This window comes from Moschus berezovskii, chromosome 17, assembly GCF_049115385.1.
Source record: "Moschus berezovskii isolate FMDL1 chromosome 17, NW_MosBer_1.0, whole genome shotgun sequence".
NCBI lineage: Eukaryota > Metazoa > Chordata > Mammalia > Artiodactyla > Moschidae > Moschus > Moschus berezovskii.
Window position 1 is genome coordinate 25,379,750 of NC_142476.1, and position 26,849 is coordinate 25,406,598.

The 26,849-nt window shown below is 40.1% G+C and overlaps 1 protein-coding gene across 5 annotated transcripts in view; it reads right to left on the reverse strand.

The window, feature by feature from the left end:
• Positions 1–24,405, reverse strand: part of HMCN1 (hemicentin 1) — a 540,326-nt gene extending 515,921 nt beyond the window's left edge. For all 5 annotated transcript variants that reach the window (XM_055419093.2, XM_055419092.2, XM_055419094.2 and 2 more), the window contains exon 1: positions 23,737–24,405. In XM_055419093.2, coding sequence (XP_055275068.2) covers positions 23,737–24,004 — 268 coding nt within the window. In that variant the 5' untranslated portion in view covers positions 24,005–24,405. The remainder of the gene's footprint in view (positions 1–23,736) is intronic.
• Positions 24,406–26,849: the final 2,444 nt, after the last annotated feature.

Here is a 26,849-nt window from a genome sequence, read left to right on the forward strand (position 1 = left end):
TAAAGATTACCATGGCTCTTGTGTGGATGAAAGCAAGACTGACAGCATGGAGACCAAGTTGAAAGCTATGAAACAGTTAAGAGAGATGATGGTAATGGTTGATAGTACTGGCAACTGAGACAAACGGACAGGTCCAGGCTGTATTTTAAAGTTAGAGCAAAACAAGTGGAATAAATGTGCATGTGTGTTTAAAACTGACTGACTTCATGATTTATTGGTAGAGAAAAAGGCAGAGAAAGAAAAGTGGAAAGGATTCATGTTTATTGATCACCTGCTATGTCTAAGTGCTTTACATCAATCATTTCACTTAATTCTCACAACTGCAGAGGATAGCATTCTCACCCCCTCCTTTTTCTTCTAAGTTAAAATTAAGAGAGAAATACGTTAGGTAAGTTGTCCCAGGCCTCATGACTAGGAGAGAACAGTTTCAAATCCAGGTCCCTCTGACTCAAACCTGTGTCCTTTTTGACCTAGTGTCTCTCTAGGGTTATGAAAAGGTGGGAGTAAAGACATAAAGCAAGAAAAAGCATGCACAGGAAACTTCCATTTTCTCAGTGTGTCTGGAAAACGTTCAAAGAAGAATAAGCAACTGAACTGGCTACAGCCTTTAAGAACTCTCTCTTTTTTCCAGAATTTCATCATGGGTGTCCAGTAAAACTCTAGGCTTAAATTCTCTCTCCAGCTCCACCTCCCCAACCATTCACACTGTCTTACTGACTTCCACTGCCGAACCTTCATTTGTGAACGCTGTCTGTCCAGCTTATGGATTTAATTTTCTAGAAGAATTCGTGCTTTCTGAGGACGCTACACAGGAGATAAGAAATTTGATTCTCCTCTGCTCCACTCATGGGGAGCCCCTTCATTCCCATTCCCATCTCCCTGGAAACTCACCAACCCCAGAGAAAAACGATAATTTATATGCACATAATAGTATAGGTTTACAACAAAGAAAGTAAAGAGACCGACCAAAGAGCAAAAACACAGATGATGACAGGAGATTTCTACACATCTCTATTATAAACGTATAGGGCAAGCAAAAACAATCACAAGTACAGATTTGAACAACAGCATTTTAGATATTCTGCAGCACTTAATAAGCACCAGGCACTATTAAAAAACACTTTAATTAATTTAACTGTGAAAATAACTCTGTGAAAGGGTACTATTATCATATTTTACAGACGAAGAAACTGAAAATAGAGAGATTATGCCCAAGTTCACAGAGATAGTAAGGAGCAGAGCCAAGCTTGAAACCTAGACAGTTTACCCCAGAACCTATGTTCTTAACCACTGTTACACTGCTTCTCTAATTAATATAATCAGTAAGTTTATCTAACTATATGTGAAGAATCACATTCAATAAGCAGAAAATACTGATGTTTTTCAAACACACAGAATATTTAGAAAATAATCATTGACAAAACTGGTTTTTTCATAAAAGTAGTCTTAATTTTTTTAATAGAAAAAAAAGTATGAATTAAGAATTAAAAGCCTGAAATCTCTGCACTATGAATAAGAATGGTAAAAATAAACATATAAATTTAGAAGATAAAAAGGAACAAGAGAACAGAACTAAGGAAAGTGGAAGCTAAGAAACAATAAAAATAGGGCCACAAATTAATAAAGTAGAAAACAAAAAACTGAGATGACAAAAATAAACAGAGGCCGTTTCCTTGAAATAGACAAACTGATGTAAACTGATCATAAAGAAAGAGAAGGCACAATGAAATAAGCTGGAAATAAAAACTGAGTTATTGGTATGGATAAACTACAGTTAAACCTCCTTTATGCAATCTTGATTGCAATTACAAAGGGAAAAATCTTCATTTAACCATCAAACATGATGATCACTTTACTGATTTTTGAAGGTTTTTAATAGGTTTTTTTCTCTTTGATTAAAGGAAATATTGTATATTCCTACTTTTCTGAGCATTGTCTGTTCCCTTATTAGAAAATGAATATAATTATATAATTATATCCAGTGTATCTACTGATATATCTTAATACATCTATTGCGATGATATTATTTTCTCTTTTTACTACTAATATGATAAATTACTGTTTTCTAGTGTTAAACTAATCTTCTTAGCTATGGGATAAAAAGAACCTGATCATTACATATATTCCTCTTTATAGTCTATAAATTTCTCGATGGATTTACTAAAATTCATTTGGAATTTCTGCAACTAGATTTCTGAAGGAAGTTGACCTATAATTTTTCTTTCTTATATTAGCCTTATCAGATATAGGCACAAGAGCTATGTGAGCCTCATGGAAAATGTTGCCTTTTTTTTTTTTGGCAAGAACTGTGGTGTTGGAGAAGACTCTTGAGAGTCCCTTGGACTGCAAGGAGATCCAACCAGTCCATTCTAAAGGAGATCAATCCTGGGTGTTCATTGGAAGGACTGATGCTAAAGCTGAAACTCCAATACTTTGGCCACCTCATGCGACGAGTTGACTCACTGGAAAAGACTCTGATGCTGGGAAAGGTTGGGGGCGGGAGGAGAAGGGGACGACCGAGAATGAGATGGCTGGATGGCATCACCGACTCTGTGGACATGAGTTTGAGTGAACTCCGGGAGTTGGTGATGGACAGGGAGGCCTGGCGTGCTGTGATTCATGGGGTCACGGAGAGTCGGACACGACTGAGCGACTGAACTGACTGAGTCTTGTAGAATTGGGATTATTTTTCCTTGAATACTTGGTAAAGCTTTCCTGAGCAAGCATATGGACCTAGAGTTTTACTTGCAGAAATTTTACTGGGGCTTCATTGGTGGCTCACTGGTAAAGAATTTGCCTGCCAATGCAGGAGATGCGGGTTCAACCCCTGGGTCAGGAAGATCCCTTGGAGGAAGAAATGGCAACCCATTCCAGTATTCTTGTCTGGAAAATCGCAAGGAGAGAGAGGCCTGGTGGGCTACAGCCCATGGGGTCGCAAAGAATCAGACACAACTTAGCGACTGAGCACGCAGATATTTTACTATGAGTAAAACTTTCTTAATGGGAGAAATTTGGACTCAGGAAAATCATATAAAAGGAAAAGTACGAACATATGAGAAGAGACCTTTCAGCAACATGACAGGCTAAGCTGACAGGAAGACACTCCCCCTACCAAACAGAAATGCTGGATAAAAAATACAATTCTTTTTTAATAAAGAGCCAAACTTTTAAATAATAGAAAGGGGAAATCTCCTAAGTACTTAAAATAAAAAGAACTCAAACCAGAAGTAACCCTCAGTTGTCACAATGGCAGCAAAGGAGGGTGTGAGATTCTGATACAGGGCCTGGCCGCTAAAATTTTCATGCCCATATGAGTATAGTTTTCATGGTATCAGTCTTTTTGGATCAGAGAACTAAAATAGAGTACCCTATTAAAAGCCAAATCCTATCAGTGAAACGAGGGTCAGGAAAAATTCCTCATGCTAATCTAGAAAATTGACAAGAAAGTTTATCATCTATTCAGGTCTCTAATTGGGGGAATAAATCTCCTGAGGATAAACTGAAACCCTAAGCAAGTAACAGCTAAGGAGTTGAACTTACTGCATGGTGCAAGATCCCAAAGCCAGAGGAAATTAGCCTAAAGGCTAATTTTAGGAACTCAACAAAATCAAGTGCAAAACCTCTCTGTAGAAACACTAGGAAGTACACAGTCCAGGGTGTAACAGGCTCCCTGCTAAGGATGAATTCACAGTCATCAACAACACAAGGAAACAAATCACAATGAGAGAAAGTCAGCAGACCAAATAGTTGAAAGAATATGCACGGCCTTAAGAGGTAGAAATAATCACAACAAAATTAAAGAGACTGTAATATTGAAGAGCATACAACATAAAACAGGCAGATCTGAAAAAGAGCCAAATGAAACTTCTAGAATTTTTTTCACACTATGGTTACTGAAATTGAAAACTTAATGGATGACTTAAAAGAGCAGGTAAGAGCTGAAGAGAACTGTATAAAAGATTTGAGAAAATCATCCAGAATGTAGCAAGGAGAAAGAGAGAAAGAAAACTATGAAAGCAAGATAAAGAGGCTTGGAGAACAGAATGAAGAGATCCAAAATACACTTAAGATTCTATGAAGGGGATACTACAGAACAAAGAGAGAAATATCTGAAAGATTAGAACTGTTCAGCATTGAATACAAACTGAAGTCCTCAGGTTGGGGAGGCAAACCAGGTTCCAAGCAGGAAAACCGAAATCAAATCCAAGCTTAGACAATAAAGACCTGCAGAAACAGGAAGACAAAACCGATCGATAAACCTTAAAATAACCAGACAGGAAAGACAGCTTGCCTGAAAAGGAATGACAAACTGAAAATAAAATAGTATCATCAGTGAACTAAGATAGGTACAGAATTCTACACCTAACTTAACGACTAATCAAAAATTAAGGTTCTATAAATACACTCTTTAAAAAAAGACAAAAGGATTTCCTATCAGTGGAGGAGGCCACCAAGAGAACAGGACCTTGAGCTGGAGGCTCCTCACCTCCTCCTCTCTCCTTACAATGTAGGTTTGTTCAGACCACTTCCCACACTGGAGCTAATTCAGGGACAAAGCCTTGAGAGAGGAATGTATTTTTAAGACCATCTGTACTGAATCCCATTAAGGCTTCCACATAGACTCTTTTAAGATTCTGGTTGGTGGATGCAAAGATCAACTCATCTTGCAGCTACCCAAGACAAGACTAGTGTGCAAGTTTCTTTTCTTATTAAAACTGCCACTTAAGAATCCAGAATAGTCTGCCTCTTTCTTTGGTCTCTCCTTACCCTCTGAAAGAAGGGATTCAAATTTCACCTGGGAAACTCCTGTGGTTGTGAATCAACAGCTACTTTTATACACAATTCCCAAGGAATGGGGGTAGGGGGGGACTACTAAAGGGTGTGAATAATTTAAAGAATAATCATTAAAGAATACCTTGATATCTGTTACAAGGTAGAAAGGGGGAAAAGGAGTGAACTTATCAAAGGCACAAATTAAGTCCATTTAAGACAGATGGAATACTGAATGACACTTTTCCAATACTGCTGAAAAATTCCTTGGAAGAGGTAAAATTTTGAAAAACCTTTTAATTACAGGAGAGAAAATGCCTGGCACACAGAGAGACATTCCAACATACGGTGTGACTTCAGAGAAACTTCAAGGCACAAGTATGACCACCTGATCTAGGCGCTAGAGAACTTGTTCACCTAAGAAAAGCAAAGACCCTCTGGGGAATATGAAACAATAGACCGGAGCTTTACTGTGACTCCCACAAAGGACTCTGAAGTACAAACAATGAACTGAAAAGCAAAACAGTTTTCACCTTCAATCTCAAAAATTAATATTCCAGGTAGTACAATATCTTTTTCGAATTTTGCTCTCTACTGCTTAATGAAATAAAGTATTCTCTGGACCTTCTACCTGATTTAAAAAGAAAAAAGTAATATTAAAGAACAAGATCCATCTCATGGATTTATCTCTTCCCCATCATGCATCAGTCTTATTTAACCAGCCTCTCCCAGTCAGATCTTGGCGAAAACAGCTACTGAGTTGCCCTGAAGCATTTTCGATGGCAATCAGAGTGACTTCCAGCCTGGGAACTTCAGGGAATGCCTCCTACCTGAGAATAAAACAATGCTTAAAGGTAAGCTCTCAGAGATTTAGTGCTAATGGAAAAATTGCTCCAATTAGTGTTTGAAGTTTCCAAGAAAAGAAATCTATAGGTATACAAACCCCACTTTGGAACACACACATAATTCCCAGCATTCCCAGCTTCTATACAATTTCCCCTATTTCAAAATTAAAGTAAATGTCTCAATGTCTCCAAAAGAAAAAAAAAAATCAAATAAAGCTTTATAAAATATTTTAAGAGTAAATGGTCTAAAGCATTAAATGCTTTAAGGGTAAAAGTCACAGATTTTTTAAAATTCAAGTTACTTCAAGGACTTACATAGCATTCCAAACATATTAATATCTCTCTCCATAACTCCCACTGAGAACCCAGTTCCTATCCAAAAAGAGCTCAGAGCTTAGAGTCCATGATACTGTTGGATGCAAACATCTTTTATTAGAAATTAATAAACTGAACTGTCTTTAGTAAAAGAGTGAAAGCATTTTGTTTTATTCAGTGTTGATAATTACTGAACAGTCTCACTATGGGTTAATTTGTGTCCCCACCAACATTCATACGGTAAAGTTCTATCCCCTAGCACTCCAGAATGTTACTTTTTATAAAATAATAATAAAAAGGATGTGTCAGATACAGTTAGTTAAGACGAGGTTCATACTGGATTTCAGTTCAGTCATTCAGTCATGTCTGACTCTTTGCGACCCCATGGACTGCAGCACGCCAGGCTTCCCTGTCTATCACCAACTCCCGGAGTTTACCCAAACTCATGGCTAGTGAGTTGGTGATGCCATCTAACCATCTCATCCTCTGTCATCCCCTTCTCCTCCCGCCTTCAATCTTTCCCAGCATTAGGGTTTTTTCAAAACAAGTCAGTTTTTCGCATCAGGTGGCCAAAGTATTGGAGTTTCAGCTTCAACATCAGTCCTTCAATCAATATTCAGGACTGATCTCCTTTAGGACGGACTGGTTGGATTTCCTTGCAGTCCAAGGGCCCCTCAAGAGTCTTCTCCAATACCACAGTTCAAAAGCATCCATTTTTTGCTGCTCAGCTTTCTTTTTAGTTCAACTCTCACATCCATACATGACCACTGGAAAAACCATAGCTTTGATTAAACAGACCTTGTTGGCAAAGTCATGTCTCTGCTTTTTAATATGCTCTCTAGGTTGGTCATAACTTTTCTTCTAAGGAACAAGCGTCTTTTAATTTCATGGCTACAGTCACCATCTGCAGTGATTTTGGAGCCCCCAAAAATAAAGTTTGTCACTGTTTCCACTGTTTCCCCATCTATTTGCCATGAACTGATAGGACTGACTATCATGATCTTAGTTTTCTGAATGTTGAGTTTTAAGCCAAATTTTTCACTCTCCTCTTTCACTTTCATCAAGAGGTTCTTTAGTTCTTCACTTTCTGCCATAAGGGTGGTGTCATCTGTATATCTGAGGGTACTGATATTTCTCCCGGCAATCTTGATTCCAGCTTGTGCTTCTTCCAGCTTAGCATTTTACATGATGTACTCTGCATATAAGTTAAATAAGCAGGGTGACAATATACAGCCTTCACGTACTCCTTTCCCTATTTGGAACCAGTCTGATGTTCCATGTCCAGTTCTGACTGTTGCTTCCTGACCTGCATACAGGTTTCTCAGGAGCCAGGTCAGGGTGGTCTTTCATTCCCATCTGTTTCAGAATTTTACACAGTTTGTTGTGATCCACACAGTCAAAGGCTTTGGCATAGCCAATAAAGCATAAATGGATGTTTTTCTGGAACTCTCTTGCTTTTTCAATGATCCAGCGGATGCTGGCAATTTGATCTGTGGTTCTTCTGCCTTTTCTAAATCCAGTTTGAACGACTGGAAGTTCAAGGTTCATGTACTGTTGAAGCCTAGCTTGGAGAATTTTGAGTATTACTTTGCTAGTGTGTGAGATGAGTACAGTTGTGCAGTAGTTTGAACATTCTTTGGCATTGCCTTTCTTTGGGATTGGAATGAAAACTGATCTTTTCCAATCCTGTGGCCACTGCTGGAGTTTCCCAAATTTGCTGGCACATTGAGTGCAGCACTTTCACAGCATCATCTTTAAGATTTGAAAGAGTGGGCCAATAATCCAAAATGACAGATGTCCTTATCAAAAAGGGAAAATTGACACAGCACACAGAGAGACCACCCTGTGAACATGAAGACAGAGATCTGTATTTCTACAAGCCAAAGAACCCCAATGATCACCAGCGAAGCACCAGAAGACAAGAGAGATACATGAAACAGATTCTTCTCCACAAGCTTCACCAGGAAGCTACCCTGCCAACATCTTAACTGTAGGTCTCTAGCCTCCAGAACTGCAAGACAACAAATTTCTGTTGTTCAAGACACCCAGTGTGTGGTACTTGATTATGGCACCCCTCACAAATCAACACGGTGTCCCCTCTGCCACACCTTCCTGGGCACATCTCCTTAATTTTACACATTTCTCAAAACAGAAGAAGGTGGCAAAAAAATAACTTGTAGAAAGTTATTCTTTTTCAGGAAATTTGCTACATAATGCAAGAGTCCATATAAGTCTCAGTTGCCTCATAGGTAAAACAAAGTTAACATCAATTTTGAGAACAATGTATCTAGTTCCTGGTCCATGGTAATGACTCAAAAACTAAGATGGTAGCTGTGACTATTAGAAGTAAAAATGATGCCACTAAGCCTGTGTCACTAAGACGTGTGAGCTGAAGTGTTTCCTCAAAAGTCCCTGCCAACCAGGTTGTCTGCAACAGATGACTTCACCAGGCTCCAACTATCACCAGCGTGAGTTGGTATCTCAAATTTATATCCAAGTCTCAGACAATGCAGGCTTCTCTGGTGGCTCAGAGGTAAAGAATCCGCCTGCCAACGCAGGAGACGCAGGTTTAATCCCTGGGTTGGGAAGCTATCCTGGAGAAGTAATTGGCAACCCACTCCAGTATTCTTGCCTGGGAAATCCCATGGACAGAGGAGCCTGGCAGGCTACGGTCCATGGGATTGCAAAGAGTCGGACATGATTTAGGGATTAAACAATTCTGACGTTGCAACCAAAGTATCCCATGTTGCTTTATATTACCATCAACTGTGGTCCCTGCCCCAAAACCAAGCCATTTTACTTCCCTCTTCCTCTCATTCCCTGTTTCCTCCTCCCGACCCATTCATTCACATCCTATTCTCTCACATATTCTATGGCTTCCAAACCATCCTGACACAGTGAAAGTCACTCAGTCAAGTCCTACTCTTTGTGACCCCATGGACTGTAACCTGCCAGGCTCCTCTCTGTCCACAGGATTCTCCAGGCCAGAATACTAGAGTGGGTAGCCGTTCCCTTCTCCAGGGGATCTTCCCAACCCAGGTCTCCCACCTTGCAGGCGGATTCTTTGTGGTCTGAGCCACCAGGGAAGCCCTTCCCACAGTAACTCCCCATCGAATTCCCATTTTAGCTGAAATAAGGTTTTTCATCATTGGTGCCCCCTCCCCCACAGACTTCCCGAGTAGAGTCTACTCATTGTCCAGCACCCAAGACACATGAGGTCAGGAGAGGAGGGTCATCATTTTACCCACACCCAATATGCCATTCCTCTACCTTCAGAGAAAACACCTTCCATTGTGAGGCGTATGCCACCTGACGCCCTCTAGCCGTCTTCATCATTGTCGGCAGCCACATGAAGACTTCTGAATAATTGTCACTAAATACAAACTCGATGCCCGACTCTCTGTCTTCGTTACCTTAAGCTCTGTTACTATCCAGGTTATGGCAACATCCATAATCAACTCCGTTGACTCAAGCTCCTTGATATCAATCCCATAATCTTCATTTCTACTCAAGCTGAATTGTATCATCATTCACTCTGGCTATTCTTACCAATTAATCCCAAATTCCTTGTTACATATTGTGCTTCGCAAGCAAAATCTCAACTCTTGTCAGTCAGTACATCCAGATTTGACTCTATGATCCATCTCTTCAGTCTCTCTTAATTATTCATTTTTACCTCCTTTCGAAGACAATGGGCTGCTTTTCTGGATGCCTGATGTCCTCTGCCGGTATTCAGAAGTTGTTTTGTGGAATTTACTCAGCGTTCAAATGTTCTTTTGATGAATTTGTGGGGGAGAAAGTGGTCTCCCCATCCTATTCCTCCGCCATCTTCCCCACTGCATATGACTATTTTAAAAATAAGATTTGAATGCTTAGACCCATGAAGCCCTCTGGGAGCCCCAGGCTTTTTTGTGCTTAGTTAGGAAAGTTATGACCAACCTTGATAGTATATTAAAAAGCAGAGACATTACTTTGCCAACAAAGGTCCGTCTAGTCAAGGCTATGGTTTTTCCTGTGGTCATGTATGGATGTGAGAGTTGGACTGTGAAGAAAGCTGATTGCTGAAGAATTGATGCTTTTCAACTGTGGTGTTGGAGAAGATTCTTGAGAGTCCCTTGGACTGCAAGGAGATCCAACCAGTCCATTCTAAAGGAGATCAATCCTGGGTGTTCATTGGAAGGACTGATGATAAAGCTGAAACTGCAATACTTTGGTCACCTCATGTGAAGAGTTGACTCACTGGAAAAGACTCTGATGCTAGGAAAGGATGGGGGCGGGAGGAGAAGGGGATGACAGAGAATGAGATGGCTGGATGGCATCACCGACTCGGTGGACATGAGTTTGAGTGAACTCCGGGAGTTGGTGATGGACAGGGAGGCCTGGCGTGCTGTGATTCATGGGGTCGCGGAGAGTCGGACACGACTGAGCGACTGAACTGAACTGAACCGATCATTCATCTCACACATGCATGTCCATAGCCATAGTTATTTTGTGATATTTTTGAAATGTGCAGTAGCTTCCATTTCTTTGTGAAGTCCAATTATTCATTTTTAATTGGAGGATAATTGCTGTACAATATTTGGTTGGTTTCTGCCACATATCAACATGAATCAGCCAGAGAAATACATATGTCCCTTCCCTCCTGTTTAACTTATATGCAAAGTACATCATGCGAAATCCTGGACTGGATGAAGCACAAGCTGGAATCAAGATTGCCGGGAGAAATGTCAATAACCTCAGATACGCAGATGACACCACCCTTATGGCAGAAAGTGAAGAGGAACTAAAGAGACTCTTGATGAAAGTGAAAGAGGAGAATAAAAAGCTGGTTTAAAACTCAACATTTAAAAACTAAGATCATGGCATCCGGTTCCATCACTTCTTTGCAAATAGATGGGGAAACAATGCAAACAGTGACAGACTTTATTTTCTTGGGCTCCAAAATCACTGCAGATGGTGACTGCAGGCATGAAATTAAAAGACGCTTGTTCCTTGGAAGAAAAGCTATGACCAACCTAAACTGCATATTAAAAAGTAGAAACATTTCTTGGCCAACAAAGATCTGTCTAGTCAAAGCTATGGTTTTTCCAGTGGTCATGTATGGATGTGAGTTGGACCATAAAGAAATCTGAGTGCCGGAGAATCGATGCTTTTGAACTGTGGTGTTGGAGAAGACTCTTGGGAGTCCCTTGGACTGCAAGGAGATCAAACCAGTCCATCTAAAGGAAATCAGTCCTAAATATTCATTGGAAAGACTGATGCTAAAGCTGCAATACTTTGGCTACCTGATGCAAAGAACTGACTTCTTGGAAAAGACCCTGATGCTGGAAAAGATTGAAGGCAGGAGGAGAAGAGGTCGACAGAGAATGAGGTGGTTGGATGGCATCACTCACTTGATAGACATGAGTCTGAGTAAGTTCTGGGAGTTGGTGATGGACAGGGAAGCCTGGTGTGCCGCTGTCTATTGGGTCGCAAAGAGTCAGACATGACTGAGTGACTGAACTGAACTGATTCTTCTCAAACATACCCTATTTCTTTAGCCACACCTGCTCAATGAAATCTAAGTCCTAGATGAAACAAAAGATAAAACTCAGCAATTATACCCAGGTTGCTAAGAGCTGCTGGAGAAAATCACCCAGGTGGGCAGCATACAAGCACTACAAATTCATCCTGGTTTGAAACTGTCTCTGTGTCCATGGATACCCTGCACCTCTCAAACCACCAGTTTTCTAAAATCTTACTTACCCTTCTGCCAGTTCCCTCCTCTCATCAAATGACCCTCCTTTTCCTTTGAGAAAAGAAAGAGTCCATAGACAAGAAGTCATCCAACATCCTGCATCTTCACCTCCCACCTTGACCATGACCATACCTATCAGTGGTCCGCTTGGCTCCTATCACACTGAGCCGAAGGTGTTTTCCTCCTTTGGAGGAGAACCACCAATCCTTCTACTTTGCATCCTATCTCCTCTTGCTTTCTCAAAGTCCCGGTTTTATAAATCATCTGTTCTCTCTGGCATATTTTATCTCTTTTATTCTACTGACTCTCTTCTAGCAGTATTTAAATATTCTTTCCTGTCTCCCACCTTAAAAGAACACGTTCTTTCTCAAGTCCAATAACATGATTATTGAGAATTTACTGTGTGAAAGGGATTGTGCTAAGTTTTGGACATCTAGTATTTCAATCCTCACATCAGTTTACAAAGCAGATAATACTATCCCCAGTTACTGACAGTGAAGCACAGAGAAGTTAAGATCACACAAAAAGTACTCGGTGGAGCCCATTTTCCAAGCCAGGCACCAGACTCCAGAGCCTATGTTGTAAACCACGATGTTATATTTCTTGACAGAAACATACTGCATTTGTTAGCTCCATTTTCTTACCCATCATTTCAGCCTCCTGGCTCCACAACTTCTACAAAACAGTCTATTTTAATGTAGTGTTTTGGTTTAGCCTTTACTTTCAGTAACCTTATAAATGGATAGAGCTGACAACTTCTCCTGCTTAAAACAACTTTTCAGATTTCCAAACAGTGCTCATCCTTATTTCTCTTTGTATTTACCTGGACTCTCCTTTCCAGAATCTTTTATAAATTTCCCTTCTGTCTTTTAAATATTTATTTATTTATTAGGCTGGAGGCGGGGCGGGGGGGTGCAGGGGGTCTTCGTTGCAGCATATGGGATCTAGTTCCCTGACCAGCGATCAAACCCAAGGCCCCTGCATTGGAAACATAAGAGTATGAGCTACTGGACCTCCCTTTTGTCTTTTAAATGCTGTGTTTGCCATAGTTCTTGCTGTCTCCCTTCTTTACTCAATCTACATGCTCTCTTAGGGTGATCTCATTCATTCCAATGGCTTTAGCTGTCATCCGCATAAGTTTCAAGTGGACAGAACCATTACTTGGCACTATCACACTAATACTGGCAGCTGGAAATGCTGAGAGGTGATACCTGGAGACTGACAGGCCACCCAAGCAGATCCACACAGGGAGACATTCACTTTCATAAACTCACCATCCACCAATGTCTGGCTCACAGACTTGCAAACTCAGAGACTTTTAGCCTGACACTGTCAGACTATTTTAAACACTAGAGACAGACGTATAAGGCTGGTGTGCCAAACTGTGAGTTACCAACGAGGACTGTGACTGTCTGGTGAATCTGAAGTATGTGCCAGTCTGATCAGAACATTCTCTTCCTATAAGCAAAATTCATGAGGTTAAAAATTACTGGGAGGCTGTTTAGTGAGTATGGGACCAAACCAAGGGGAACTAATGGTATGATCCAAATACGGAATGACATCATTACACATCTATAAAGACAAACAGTCTACCACCACAGTTGGAACACTGCTCATGATGGACTAGTTGTTTAAGCTTAGAATGAACACTCTGAACCTCAGATAAAATTTGGAAAAAAAAAAAATAATCTGGTTTAAAAATGGGCAGTGGATCTGAAGAGACATTTTTCCAAAGACTTACAGATAGATACAGATGGCCAACAGGTAAATGAAAACTACTCAACATCATTAATCATCAGGGAAACGCAAATCACACACACAATGCGTTATCACTTCACACCTGTCAGAACGGCTATGATCAAAAGGACAAAGAAATAAAGTGTTGCTGAGGATATGGAGAAAAGAGAACCTTTCTGCACTACTGGTAAGAATATAAATTGGTGCAATCACTATGGAAAACAATGTGGAGGCTCCTCAAAAAATTAAAAACAGTACGACCACATGATCCAGCAATGCCACTTCTGGGTATTTATTGAAAGAAAACCAATACACTAACATGGCATGGAAAGATACATGAACTGCCAAATTCAATGCAGCATTAGTTACAGTAGCCAAGATACGGAAGCAACCGAAGTGTCCATTTATGGACGACTGGAGAAAGAAAATGTGACGTACATACACAGAGAGAGAGAGAAAGGACTATTATTCAGTCATAAAAAAGGAAATCTTGCCATTTGCAACCAAACAGATGGACCTTGACAGGTTTATGCTGAGTGAAATCAGACAAAGCCAAATACTCTCTGTTCTCACTGATATGTGGACTCTAAAAAAATTTTTTTTCTAAACACTGATACAGAAAACAGATTGGTGGTTGTCAGGGGCAGAGGGTAGGCAAAATGAGAGAAGGGGGTCAGAGGTACAAACGTGCAGTTATAAAATAAGTCAGTCATGGGGCTGTAATGTACAACATGGTGACTATAGTCAATACTGTATTGTATATGTGAAAGCTGCTAAGAGAGTAAATCTTAAAAGTTCTCATCACAGGAAAAAGCATATGGTCACAGATACTGACTTATCGCGGTGATCACATCATGACACAGACAAAGATCAAACTATCATACTGTGCAACTGAAACTAATATCATGTCAATTACACCACAATTTTTTTAAGAAAAATAACTTGGTTGTACAATGTCTAAGTCTGTTTCTTGTTGACCTTGACACTTTTGGTTGAGACTTTATTTTGGACAAGTTAATGTATAAGGAGCTTATAAGCAAGACTCCCATCCTGAGAGTAACAGTGTCTCTTAAAGCTAACTTCACATATCTTTTCTCTTTAACCATATGCCAATTTCATATTTTAACGAAAAAAAGGTAGTATTTCCCTTTTCTCCATGTTTTAAAGGCCAAGTCCATTCTTTTGGACTTTATTAATAACTCTGAAATCCATAGCCTTTTTCCCATGCCCAAGTCACCTCAATTTTCCTCCCTGAATTGCTATGATGGCCTCAGATTTTTTCTCTCAGCTCTCAGGATTGCCTTGTTCCAATCTATCCAAAAGATAAGGATTTAAAATGAAAACCCAAACATGTCACTTTTCAGTTATAATCCTTCCAGGCTCCTGAAAGCTTTCAGGAGGAAATCCAAACTCCTTAATATTTTTGTTAAACTGCTTTTACTCATGCACTTTCTCCAGGTAACACTTCTAGAAAACCTTTGCCAACCATCAGCCTCTGGAATGCGGTATCAGGGACACTGCTCTTAGCTCACACAATTCCTTATGCTTATTTTTCCACTATAAAATGTTTCACAGTTTATAATATTGTTATTTCTCTAGCTCTTCTCCCTAAAGACTGTTAACGTCATGTAAGTTATGCCTCATCTTTGAATCAAAGGCGCCTAGCATGGTCCTTGACAAATAGTAACTTTATTACCTCTAATTATAGGTAAGCAGAGTCATAAAACTAAGAATGGTTATTGTTTGTTTGACCAAAGACATACTATAAATAAAACCAAATTCCGATTTACTATCAATCAATTGAAGGGCTGTTTCTCAATATGAAAAAAAAAACCTTTCATCCTTCAGGAGTCAAAGATGATGCTTTAAAATAGAAACATCTCCAACAAATTTAACATATTTGATAGATCAAGATTCAGTCCCTATACTTCGAGACAAAGTTTTCACTGTGCAAACTATCACCGTATCCTCAGAAAACAACCAGTAATACGGGATCTAGACAGGTTAAAATAGTCTATCATCCTAGGAAACAAAGGTATCATTGTCTAATCAAAATCTCTCACTCTTAAATTTTAGTTCATTTTCTTTAGATTTCTGTTGGACTTAAATCCTTTTCCTCATGAAAATCTTTCTTCCTGTAGGACCTGCCAAAGGCAAAGGGAGACTCATAACTTCTTGGCTCCATTTTTTTAAATATGTTGAAACTGAAAACATTCAATTTGAAGTTTAGTTCATGTAAATTTGTATAGGTTTTCAAGGTCTCAATGTGCAGTATTTTCCTTGTAAAAATCTTTCTATTCTTTTGCTCAGGAAAAAATTCTAAAAGAATATTTTCATTACAAAAGTCTTAGAGTGTTCTTCTCTTAACACTGTGTAGGTCCTGCAGAACCACACAAAGTCATTGAGAGTTCAAAACTTTTATTACTATGAAACACAAGTGCAGAGTTATGTAATGCTGCTAATTCTCCCAATGAATCAAGTCCTTGCCACTTTGAGTCTCTTTGCAGTCCATTATCATTAATTAAATTACAATCACTAAACCATCGACTTAGGTAATAATCTAGCAATGCACTGGTTTTTATAGGTAAAGAAACAGAAGTCTGGCAAGGTTAAATGATTTGCTTAAATGACAAGAATAAGGAAGAAAACACAAATCTTCCCTTCCAAATTGGAGGCTCTACTACATTTCATTTGCATTTTGTAAGATGCCGGGTGAATTGTTTATCAAAACTAGTTTCAATTTTAGCCTCAAGAACAAAACAATCTTTCCAGTAGTTGGAAAAAGCAATATAATTCCAAACATTTCCAATTCCTCTACTCCCATTTTCTTTTAAATTCTCTCCAAACAGGCTTTCATTTCCAACATTTCTTGGTAAGACATCAATAACATCCACATTGCTAAATAGATTAGCCAATCCTCAGGCCTCTTATTAACTAACCAATTAGTGTTTCTTCCTTGAAAAGCTTTCATCTCTTGACTTCTAATTATACTCTTCTCTCTCTGTCTTCAGTTTCTTAGGCTGTTTTGTTCTTTTATTCTTGTCTCTGCTCAACGTATTCCAGAACTGGGTCCTCAGACCTTCATTGATTGTTCATCTAATAGGTCCTTCAGTGGTCCTAGCCTCACCCTGATTATCATCTTATACACACCTTCTGATCCCAAATTCATGTTTCTGACCCAGACCTCTCCCCTAAACTCTAATCTTATATATCCAACTGCCTTTGTGCCATCTCCACTTGGATAACAAAGGCATCTCAAACTTAACCATATAGCCAAAAATAAAGACCTCAGTCTCCCACTGTCCCTCAAACCTGCTAATGGTTTCTCTTCTCCATCTCAGTAAATCACTACACTATGCTTCCACTCACTCAGGCCAAATCCTCAGAATCTGTCTTGCCTACTATCATTTTTCTCTCACATCTAATTCATCACTAAATCCTTTTGGTCTCATCTCCAAAATATACATAGAATCCAACTCTTTCTCAAAATTTTCACAGCTACCAACTTCACCCAAGATATATCACCCTCTTCTGCACCTGGCTCTGATGCCTGGGGGGCTGTGCCACTGGGTCCCCCAAGATACCTTCTATATTAAGGTCACTCTTTCAAGACCAGGAGACATAACTGGTATACTTTACACATAGAAACAAACACAAAGAGTTAGGCAAAAGCAGGAGACAAATGAATACCTTCCAAACATGGGAATAAGATAAAAACCCCAGAAAAGAACTCAACAACACAGTGACAGCAATTCACCAGGTAAATAGTTATAAGCCATAAATAAGTTTAACGATCTTGGAAGAAGAATGGATGAACTCAGTGAGCTTCAACAAAGAGAAAATATTAAAAAGAACCAGTCAAAACTGAAGAAACAATGAAATGAAAAATATACTAAAAGAAATCAACAGTAGAATGGAGGATACAGAGAACAGATCAGTGATCTGGAAGAGAGTAGTGGAAATCTCCCAATCCCAACAGCAAAAAGAAAGAGGATAATAAAAAGATACAGTTTAGGATACCTCTTGATGCTTTTGAACTGTGGTGCAGGAGAAGACTCTTGAGAGTCCCTTGGACTGCAAGGAGATCCAACCAGTCCATTCTAAAGGAGATCAATCCTGGGTGTTCATTGGAAGGACTGATGCTAAAGCCGAAACTCCAATACTTTGGCCACCTCATGCGACGAGTTGACTCACTGGAAAAGACTCTGATGCTGGGAAGGATTGGGGGCGGGAGGAGAAGGGGACGACAGAGAATGAGACGGCTGGATGGCATCACCGACTCGATGGACATGAGTTTGAGTGAACTCCAGGAGTTGGTGATAGACAGGGAGGCCTGGCGTGCTGTGATTCATGGGGTCGCAAGGAGTCGGTCACGACTGAGCGACTGAACTGAAGACAACATCAAGCATAGTAACATTCACACTACAGGAGTTCCAGAAGGAGGAAGAGAAAGAAAGGATATGAAACCAGTTTGAAGAAATAATGACTGAAAACTTATCTAACTTGGCAAAGGAAACAGACACCTAAGTCCAGGAAGCACCAAGAGTCCCAAACAAGATGAACCCAGAGAGACCCATACAAAGATATATTACACTTAAAATGCCATATGTTAAAAAAAAAGAGAATCTTAAAAGCAGCGAGATAAACACCTAGCTACATACAAGGGAACCCTGTAAGACCATCAGTTAATTATCAGCAGAAACTGTATAAGCCAGAAGAAACTGGCACTATATACATATAAAAATATATACACTGAAGAAAAACAGCTTACAATCAAGAATACTGTACCTGGCAAGGTTATCATTCATAATTGAAGGAAAGATAAAGAGTTTCCCAGAAAAGCAAAAGCTAAAAGGAGTTCATTCCCACTAAACTGGCCTTACAAAAAAAGTATTAACGGGACTTAACTAGAAAAGACAAAAACCAAACCAAGCAAAATAAAACAAATTATTAAAGGGAAAAAATCACTGATAAAAGCAAACATATAGCAAAGGTTCAACCATCTATGGACAAGGCGATGGCACCCCACTCCAGTACTCTTGCCTGGAAGATCCCATGGATGGAGGAGCCTGGTAGGCTGCAGTCCATGGGGTCGTGAAGAGTTGGACACGACTGAGTGACGTCACTTTCACTTTTCACTCTCATGCACTGGAAAAGGAAATGGCAACCCACTCCAGTGTTCTTGCCTGGAGAATCCCAGGGACAGGGGAGCCTGGTGGGCTGCCCTCTATGGGGTCGCAGAGAGTCGGACACGACTGAAGCGACTTAGCAGCAGCAACCATCTATAAAACTAGCATGAAGGTTGAAAGACAAAATAAAAATCATTGATATTTAAATTAATCAGTTAAGCAACACATAGAATAAAAAGATATGAATATGACATTAAAAGTGTAAAATGTTGAGAAGGGAGAAATTAAAATTTAGTGCTTTCAGAATGTACTTGAACTTAAGTGACTAACTGCTTTATATTTACATAGGTTGTTACATACAAACCTCATGGTAACCACAAACACAAAATTGATCCTAGATACACAAAATATAAGAGAAAGAAATACAAACACACACAGACCAAAAAAAAAGGTCATCAAATCACAAGGGAAGAGAACAAGAGAAGGAAGGAACAGAGGACAACTAAGAAAAATAACCAGAAAACAACTAACAAAATGGCAGTAAGTACAACCTACGACTGACGACTCTAAATGCAAACTAAGTGCTCCAATCAAAAGACACAGGGTGGCTGAATGGATTTTTTTTTAATAGCCTGTATCTACACTGCCTGCAAAAGACTCACACAGTTGTAAAAACATAGATTAAAAGTGAAGAAATGAAACAAAGATATTCCATACAAACAAAATGAATTGTTGGAGTAGCAATAAGAATATCAGACAAAATAGTCTTTAAAACAAAGAAGAAAGTTACAGAATTATAAAGGGAACATTCCAATAAAAGGATTATAATACTTGCAACATGCACCTAACACAGACAAACCTAAATATAAAACATTAACAGACATAAAGGGACAAATTGAGAGTAATACAATAATAATAGAGGACTGGAACATACTATTTGCATCAATAACTAGCTCATCCAGACAGAAAATCAATAAGAAAAAGTTGGCCTTAATTGACACAGTAGACCAGATGGACATAATAGACTATTACAGAACATTCCATCCCCAAACAGCAAAATACACATTCTTTTTAAGTACACATGGAACATTCTCCAGAGGTTAGGGGTGGGACTGAAAGTTCCAACCCTCTAATCGCAGGGATGAGTCTCCTGGCAATGAGCCCTCATTCCTCAGTGGCGTCCAAAAGTCACTTCATTAACATGACAGAAGATACCTTTATGGTTCTCTTCAATTAGGAAATTTCAAGAGTTTTAAGAGCTGCACGCCAGAAAAGGTGACAAAGATCAAATATTTATTTCACATTACAAATCAAAGTATCACATATGTCCACACAGGAAATTGCCCACAAACAGTTACATAAGTATTATTCATACTAGCAAAAAAGTGGAAACAACTCAAATATCCATTATAGATTAAAAGATAAATAAACTATGGTATATTTATAAAATGGATTATTATTTGGCCATAAAAATGAATAACCGATATATGTTATGACATGGATAAATCTTAAAAACATTATGCTAATGTGAAAGAAGTCAAAAAAAAGATAATATATGATTCCATTCATATGAAAGACTAGAATTGGAAAATCCACAGAAACAAAAAGTAAATTAGCAGCTGCTTAGGCCTGGGAGGAGGATAAAATGGGGAGGGGGTCAGGGTGAGAGGACAGATGAATAAAAAGGCACAGGGTGTCTCTTTAAAGTGAGGAAGATGTTCCAAACTTGACCGAGGTATGGTTGCATAAATCTCTATCACTGCTGACAGTGACTGCAGTCATGAAATTAAAAGACGCTTGGTCCTTGGAAGGAAAGCTATGACAAACCTACACAGCATATTAAAGAGCAGAGACATCACTTTGCTGACAAAGGTCCCTACAGTCAAAACTACAGTTTTTCCAGTAGTCATGGATGTAAGAGTTGGGACCAGAAAGAAAGCTGAGAACAAAAGAACGGATGCTGTTGAATTGCGGTGCTAGAGAAGACTCTTGAGATTCCCTTGCACTACAAGAACTTCAAACCAGTCAATCCTAAAGGAAATCAACCCTGAATAGTCATTGGAAGGACGGATTTTGAAGCTCAAGCTTCATGTTGGCCACTTGATGCAAAGAGCCGACTCATTGGAAAACACCCTGATGCTGGGAAAGATTGAAGGCAAAAGGAGAAGGGGGCACTACAGGATGAGATGGTTAGACAGCATCACTAAATCAATGGATATAAGTTTGAGCAAATTCTGGGAGATAGTGAAGGACAGGAAAGCCTGGCGTGCTTAAGTCATGAGGTTGCAAAGAGTTGGACATAACCTAGGGACTGAACAACAATAACAATCTCTGAATATACTATAAATCACAGAATTGTATGTTTCAAATGAGTGATTATATAGAAAGGTCAATAAAGCTATTAAAAATTAATACATTAAATGCGATCATTAAAGTGGAAAACCCATCTTAAGCAGAGGTAGCATCAAAAAGTTGTCTTGACTTGCGATGACCCTGGTGCTCTGTGGTACTTCCTCCTACCACGGGTTATGCTGTTACTCCTCTAACACCAGCTTCCTACATTTTTCTGAGTGATTTTATTACCACCTTGTCAACTTGTTTACTTATTCCTCTTGTATGCCTATGTGAAAGTGTTAGTCGCTCAGTCTTCCTACTCTTTGCAACCCCATGGACTGTAGCCTGCCAGACTCCTCTCAGTTCATGGGATTTCCCAGGCAGGAATACTAGAATGGGTTGCCATTCCCTTCTCCAGAGGATCGTCCCAACCCAGGGACCGAACTTGGGTCTCCTGCACTGCAGGCAGATTCTTTAATGTCTGAGCCACCTACACTTCCATGTATTTTCATTTTTACCCCCACCTCAAAACATACAGCTTGTCCCCCACTATTATGCAGAGGTCCAAAGCAATCATCTGTGACGGCCTTAAGGTCTCTGTCAAATGCCTGAGACTATATCCCAAATCTTATTCATTACTTCATCTAAATTCAACCGCAGATGCCAAAGCACTCTGAAAAGCTATAAGCAAAGTTATTAATATAATTATATTAAATTACACACATCATTTATTTGCTTGTCAGTTGTATCAGGGATGTGAAAAACTACCATGTATAAAATAGTCGTAAAACGTTACTGTTGGAAGTGACCTTAGAGATGTTCAAATCCAATTGTGCCATTTTATAATTGAGATAATGGATACAAAAATGTAGATAGACTTTTCCAATGTCACTCAGTAAGCCAGTAAATCTCCATTCAAGGCCCTTTCTGTCCACTGGTGATTCCAAATTGATAACCAAGAGCAGTACAAGGGAATCAAAAACTCTTAATTATTGTACACACACACAAACAGAAAATTATATACAAAGATAATATTACAATCCATTATGTGAGTTAGTAAACTAAAGGTTATTAGTATGTTTTACTTTCTATTCTCATCTTTAAGTTCAAAAACACTTTGAATCACAATGAAACTAGAATAGCTTTTGCTGAATTATACAGACAATTAATTTTATGGAGCCAATTTAAGTTAATCATTTTCTCTTATTATTTAATTCAAAATAACTAATTTATTAGTCATTTTTTATTAGCATACTAAGTTTCCCCTACTTTGAATCGTGATTGCCAAAATAAAGGAAAGTCAGCTACAACAAATTTTCCCATTTGCTAACAATTGGAAGGGAGCACACCACAATACAATTTATTCCAATAATTTTTTTCATATCATATCAAAATAAATATCATGATGATCCAGTTTCCATTTATGACTTGAGGCAATTCTTTGAGTTCTGTTTACAGCAATATCCTTTCATAAGAGCTTGCCAATGTCAGATTCATTCCTATAGAAGAAACACATTTAGTCTATTCCAAGCTAACAAAGTCTTGGTCTGCATCACAATTGGCATCTTGACATTTAATAAATTAAAACATTGTAACACATGAGGTGTCTCACTGAAACAGTTAACACAGTAAATGATCATTCTTTATTTAAATATTAAAATTTTTATTTTTAATCAAAAATTTAATTTTTAAAATTTAATCATTGAAATTACTAAGGTTATATGTATAGCACAGAGGACAGGTTATTGTTTTCACCATTTGAAGAACAAACAAAAATCCCAAAGTTCTTTTCCCTCTAAACTCCTCCCCCTGCCAATTCTTTAATAGCTGAAACCTGCCACATTTAAAACCAAGCAATAATTTGAACTCTCACATGCTTGTCAAAAAGCACAAGGAAAGAATTTGAGATTCTCAATATCAAATTTTCACTGTGAAGTGGCTGTGTCAAAGTCTTCTAGTGAAAAGAGAATTTCAATAAAAATGTGAGAGAACAGAGGGGGAGGACTTCAAGAAACCACTGCTTTATTTCTTCGACTGGGCAGTGAGTTGTGCTAATGAAACTCAGGTGGATGCTAGACAGCCAGTCCCAGGGCTCCCCAGGCAATGCTACCCTCACATTGACAATGAGGGCTCCTATGAGCCTCACAGAAAGGTGCCACTTTAAAGAGAAACTGAAAAAAGTAAAGCGGATCAAATTACCGTGCAGCAGCTGAAACCCATTGCTTTAGGGCAAAAAATAAAGTGATTGTACTTCAACTACCTTTAAAGAGCACCGCCATACCAAATTACATGCATTTCTACTGGATGAGAGGAGGACACGTTTATTACCATCTGTGAGCTGAACTAATGATGATCTGGTGCGAAGATCAGTAGATTCAATTAACAAATGAATGGCTTATTTTCATCTCTTCAGTTTATTAGTAATTATTGCTTACAAGCTTCCCTGTGACTCACACAACAGGTTTTCCTCCCCCTAACTTGAGAGTTATCTTGAGAATGCTCTCAAGTTGGGTGTTAGCTGTTAAAGTACTGCTGCTGAATAACCAATGTACCGCTCTGCCTTAAACATTCTTTAGTTTCGAAATGTTTAAGTTAATTAAGTCTGATTTTGATATCATTGCTCTGGTTTTCATAATTCCACGCTTTCCAGGTTTGGGTACCACTTCGCAAGCGCCCCAAACAAGCCATCTCCATGGCTGAGACTTGAGCAGGTATCAGAGAGCAAACCCAGATGTAGGCGAGCAACTCTTTGTTACAATTGCATTCAGCTACACATTTAAAATGGTTCTGAAACTTACTGACACGCAATTTCGTAGCATAAGAAACAACGTAATCATAAGGAATAACAAAGAACAAGTCTTTCCCTTACCTGGATCGTGGAAAGGCACCAAAGCAAAGTTGAAAAGAGGTCTCTTAGGTCTTTTCAAAGACGTCTCCAAAATTTTGGAAGCCCCCTCGATCACCTGAACTAGATCATCATACATGGAACCAGTCACATCAAACACAAAAGCCAAGGTGGAGGCCCCCTCGGGAATTTCTTCTGCCTCGACCTCGGACTGGGGGATTGCATCCTGCGCTCGGGAAGGATAAAGAAGAGCGAGCAGGAATATGGTGTGTACCATGTCCCAGGAAATCATTTTGTCTTTCTTTTCTTTTTTTCTTTTTTTCCTGGAGCGCCTAAGCACTCTGCTGAGCCCTCCTCAACAGGCAGCGGGTTTCCTCTCGGGGCAATTTATTCGACTCCAGAAACCTCTTTGAACTTGCAAAAAGTTAGGGGCTGAGAATCAGATGGGGACGAGCACCGAACCCGAAATCCCTGCACCGGGCCGGGCAGGCAAAGATGCGGCAGCCTTCGTCCGGACGCAGCCTCCTTCGGGACGGCCGAGTGCCCGCGGCCCGGGCGGCGTGTGGCTGAGTGCGGGCGGCGCGCCCGGCCCATGCCCCGGGGACCGCTCCCAGCCAGCGGCGCCGCGCCGAGTCCGCTGCTCTCGCCGCCGCCGCCGCCGCTCTCCGCCCGGACCAGCCGCCGCGGCTCCCAACTTTCCACTGCGCGCCGCCCGCCCGCGAGCGGGCCGGGGAGGGGAAGACGGGCTCGGCCTCGCCTCCTGATTGGTCGAGGCGACGCCCCCCCTCCCGCCTGGCTCTGGGGCCCCGCCTCCTGGGGAGCAACTTCTCCCCACCGAGTCCCGGGTCAACTGAGTACCCGGGAAGCGCTGCCCGGGTCCCCTCCGCGCCCACCCGCGCGGCGCCTCCCCTCCGAAACCCCGGGGTAAACAATGGCTTGCAAGAATGTGTGGCCAGGTCCCGAACCGAAGAACACTGTGCTAACCCGGTGCACAAAGGGGATTGCCTTTTTTTTTTCCCTACGATGCAAAACGCTGCTTCAGACACCTCTTTCATAATACCCTCGCCCGCCCCCAAGAAGCCAAGACCACCCCCTTGCGCAGCCCAGCTTCCCGTCCTTAGCCCTCAACCCAGCCGGGAGGGGGAGCTGGAAAGGTCCTCCCGGCTGGGCTGCAGCCACAGTATCACTCTGATCTCCTCCGGTTCTGTGGGGCTTTAGCGGGGAGGGAGGGAGGAGAGAGCTGGACCGGCCAGAAACGGGAGGACAGGGAAAAGGGTTGTTGAGGGAAACGAGAGAGAGACAGCGGGGCCTGGGGACTCACTGAGTGTAGGTGGAAAAGATGGTAGGAGTCAAAGCACTTGGGTGTGATGAGCACAGGGTGGAGGCTCAGTACTCCGGATGAGAGGGCGAGAGACAAAGGAAGAGGGAGGCGGAGAGACCGTCTGAAGGAGAAAATGGATTTCTTGTTAAATTTCACCATCAAGATTCATGCTTGCCGAGCAACATAAATCCTCCCCTCAGCATAGTGAGGCAGAATAATATCCTTATTTCATACTTCCTCCCATAGAACACCCGCGTGCCCAGCCTCAGCCAAAGAGCCATTACAAAGGTGTTCCCCTCTGTGGCATTTTCTTGCTGATAAGTGAGGAAACCCCGCCCTGAAAAACAGTACAGCGTTTTCCCGTCTTGTAATTATTACATACATTTTGGTACCAGTAACAGATAAGAAGGTGGACAAAGAAAGTCAACCATAAGCTGAAGGTTCTTTGCCTCTTTTTAATAAAAATGTGTTCACATCCTGCCAAAGGAGCTGCTCCTCGGATCCTGGCATTTAAAGAGGGGCCAGCAGGCATCTTGATCCAGTTGGAATGTGTGTTAGACCACCCATCCAACACGGAGGCAACCTCAGGAAGAGCCAGCTCCCCTGAGCCTCTTAGACTTTAATCTGCAACTGTCTTCCCTTTCAGACCCAGCGACTCTGGAACCTGAGTTTATGATACCTATAAGTCATGTCATTTAAAGGAAGCAGCCTAGCCATTTGGGCTGAGAGAGAATATGAGAAGAAAGGGGGAAAGTATTTCCTCTCTAAGTAGTATTTAGAAAATGCTATTTGAGTAACCTACTCCTTTGTTTATGTTAAAGGGATTGCATTCTAAGTCCTAGAGACTTCACTGAGACCTGAGCTGTTCCAGGTGTTCAGGGGAGGTGGTAGAGCTTGCTGATTAAGACTCCTGGGTCAGATAATCTGGGTGCAATGCCCAGCTGTGACCCTTAATTATGGTGTATCTTCAAAAGTTACCTACCTCTTCATGCCTTTGTTGATTCAGCTGTAAATGGAAATAATGGTAGAACTGACCTAATAAGGATTCAGTGATCTATGTTGGTAATTGTTTCATGTACACTTGAAAAAAATGTTGTTTGATGGGAATTCTCCATAAATGTCAATTAGTTTGATAGTGTTGTTCGAATCTTCTGTATTCTTACTGATTTCTGCCTTTCTAACAGAACAAGCGGAATCAAAATCTGACTTAATTGTGAATTTGTCGATTTCTTCTTGTCCTTTTATGTGGTTTTGCTTGATGCATTTTGAAGCCTGTAATTAGATGCATAAACTCTTAGGATTATTATGTCAGCTTGATTAATTGATATTTTTATCACTGTGAAGTTGCATTCATTTTCCCTGGTAATATTATTTACTGTGGAATATGCTTTGTCTAATATTAATATAGCACTCCAGTTTTGATTAGTGTTTTACCATGATATATAACTTCCCATCCTATCACTCTTAACTTATTTGTGTATATTAAAATGTGTTTCCTGTAGTCACCTTAACATTGGGTCTTGCTTTTTTTATGCAAACAATCTCAGCCTTTTATTGAGCTCTTTAGCCTATTTCCATTCAGTATGACTATGGATATGGTTGGGTTGAAATCTATCATCTTGCTATTTGTTTTTTATATATTCTTCTGTTCTTTCTTTTTTCCCGTTTTTCTGCCTTCTTTTGGGTTGATTGAATGTTTTTTATGATTCCATTTTATCTCTATTGCTAGCTTATTAGCTATAACTATTTTATTTTAGTGGTTGCTATAGTGTTTATTCTGGAGGAGGACTTGGCAACCCACTCCAGAATTCTTGCC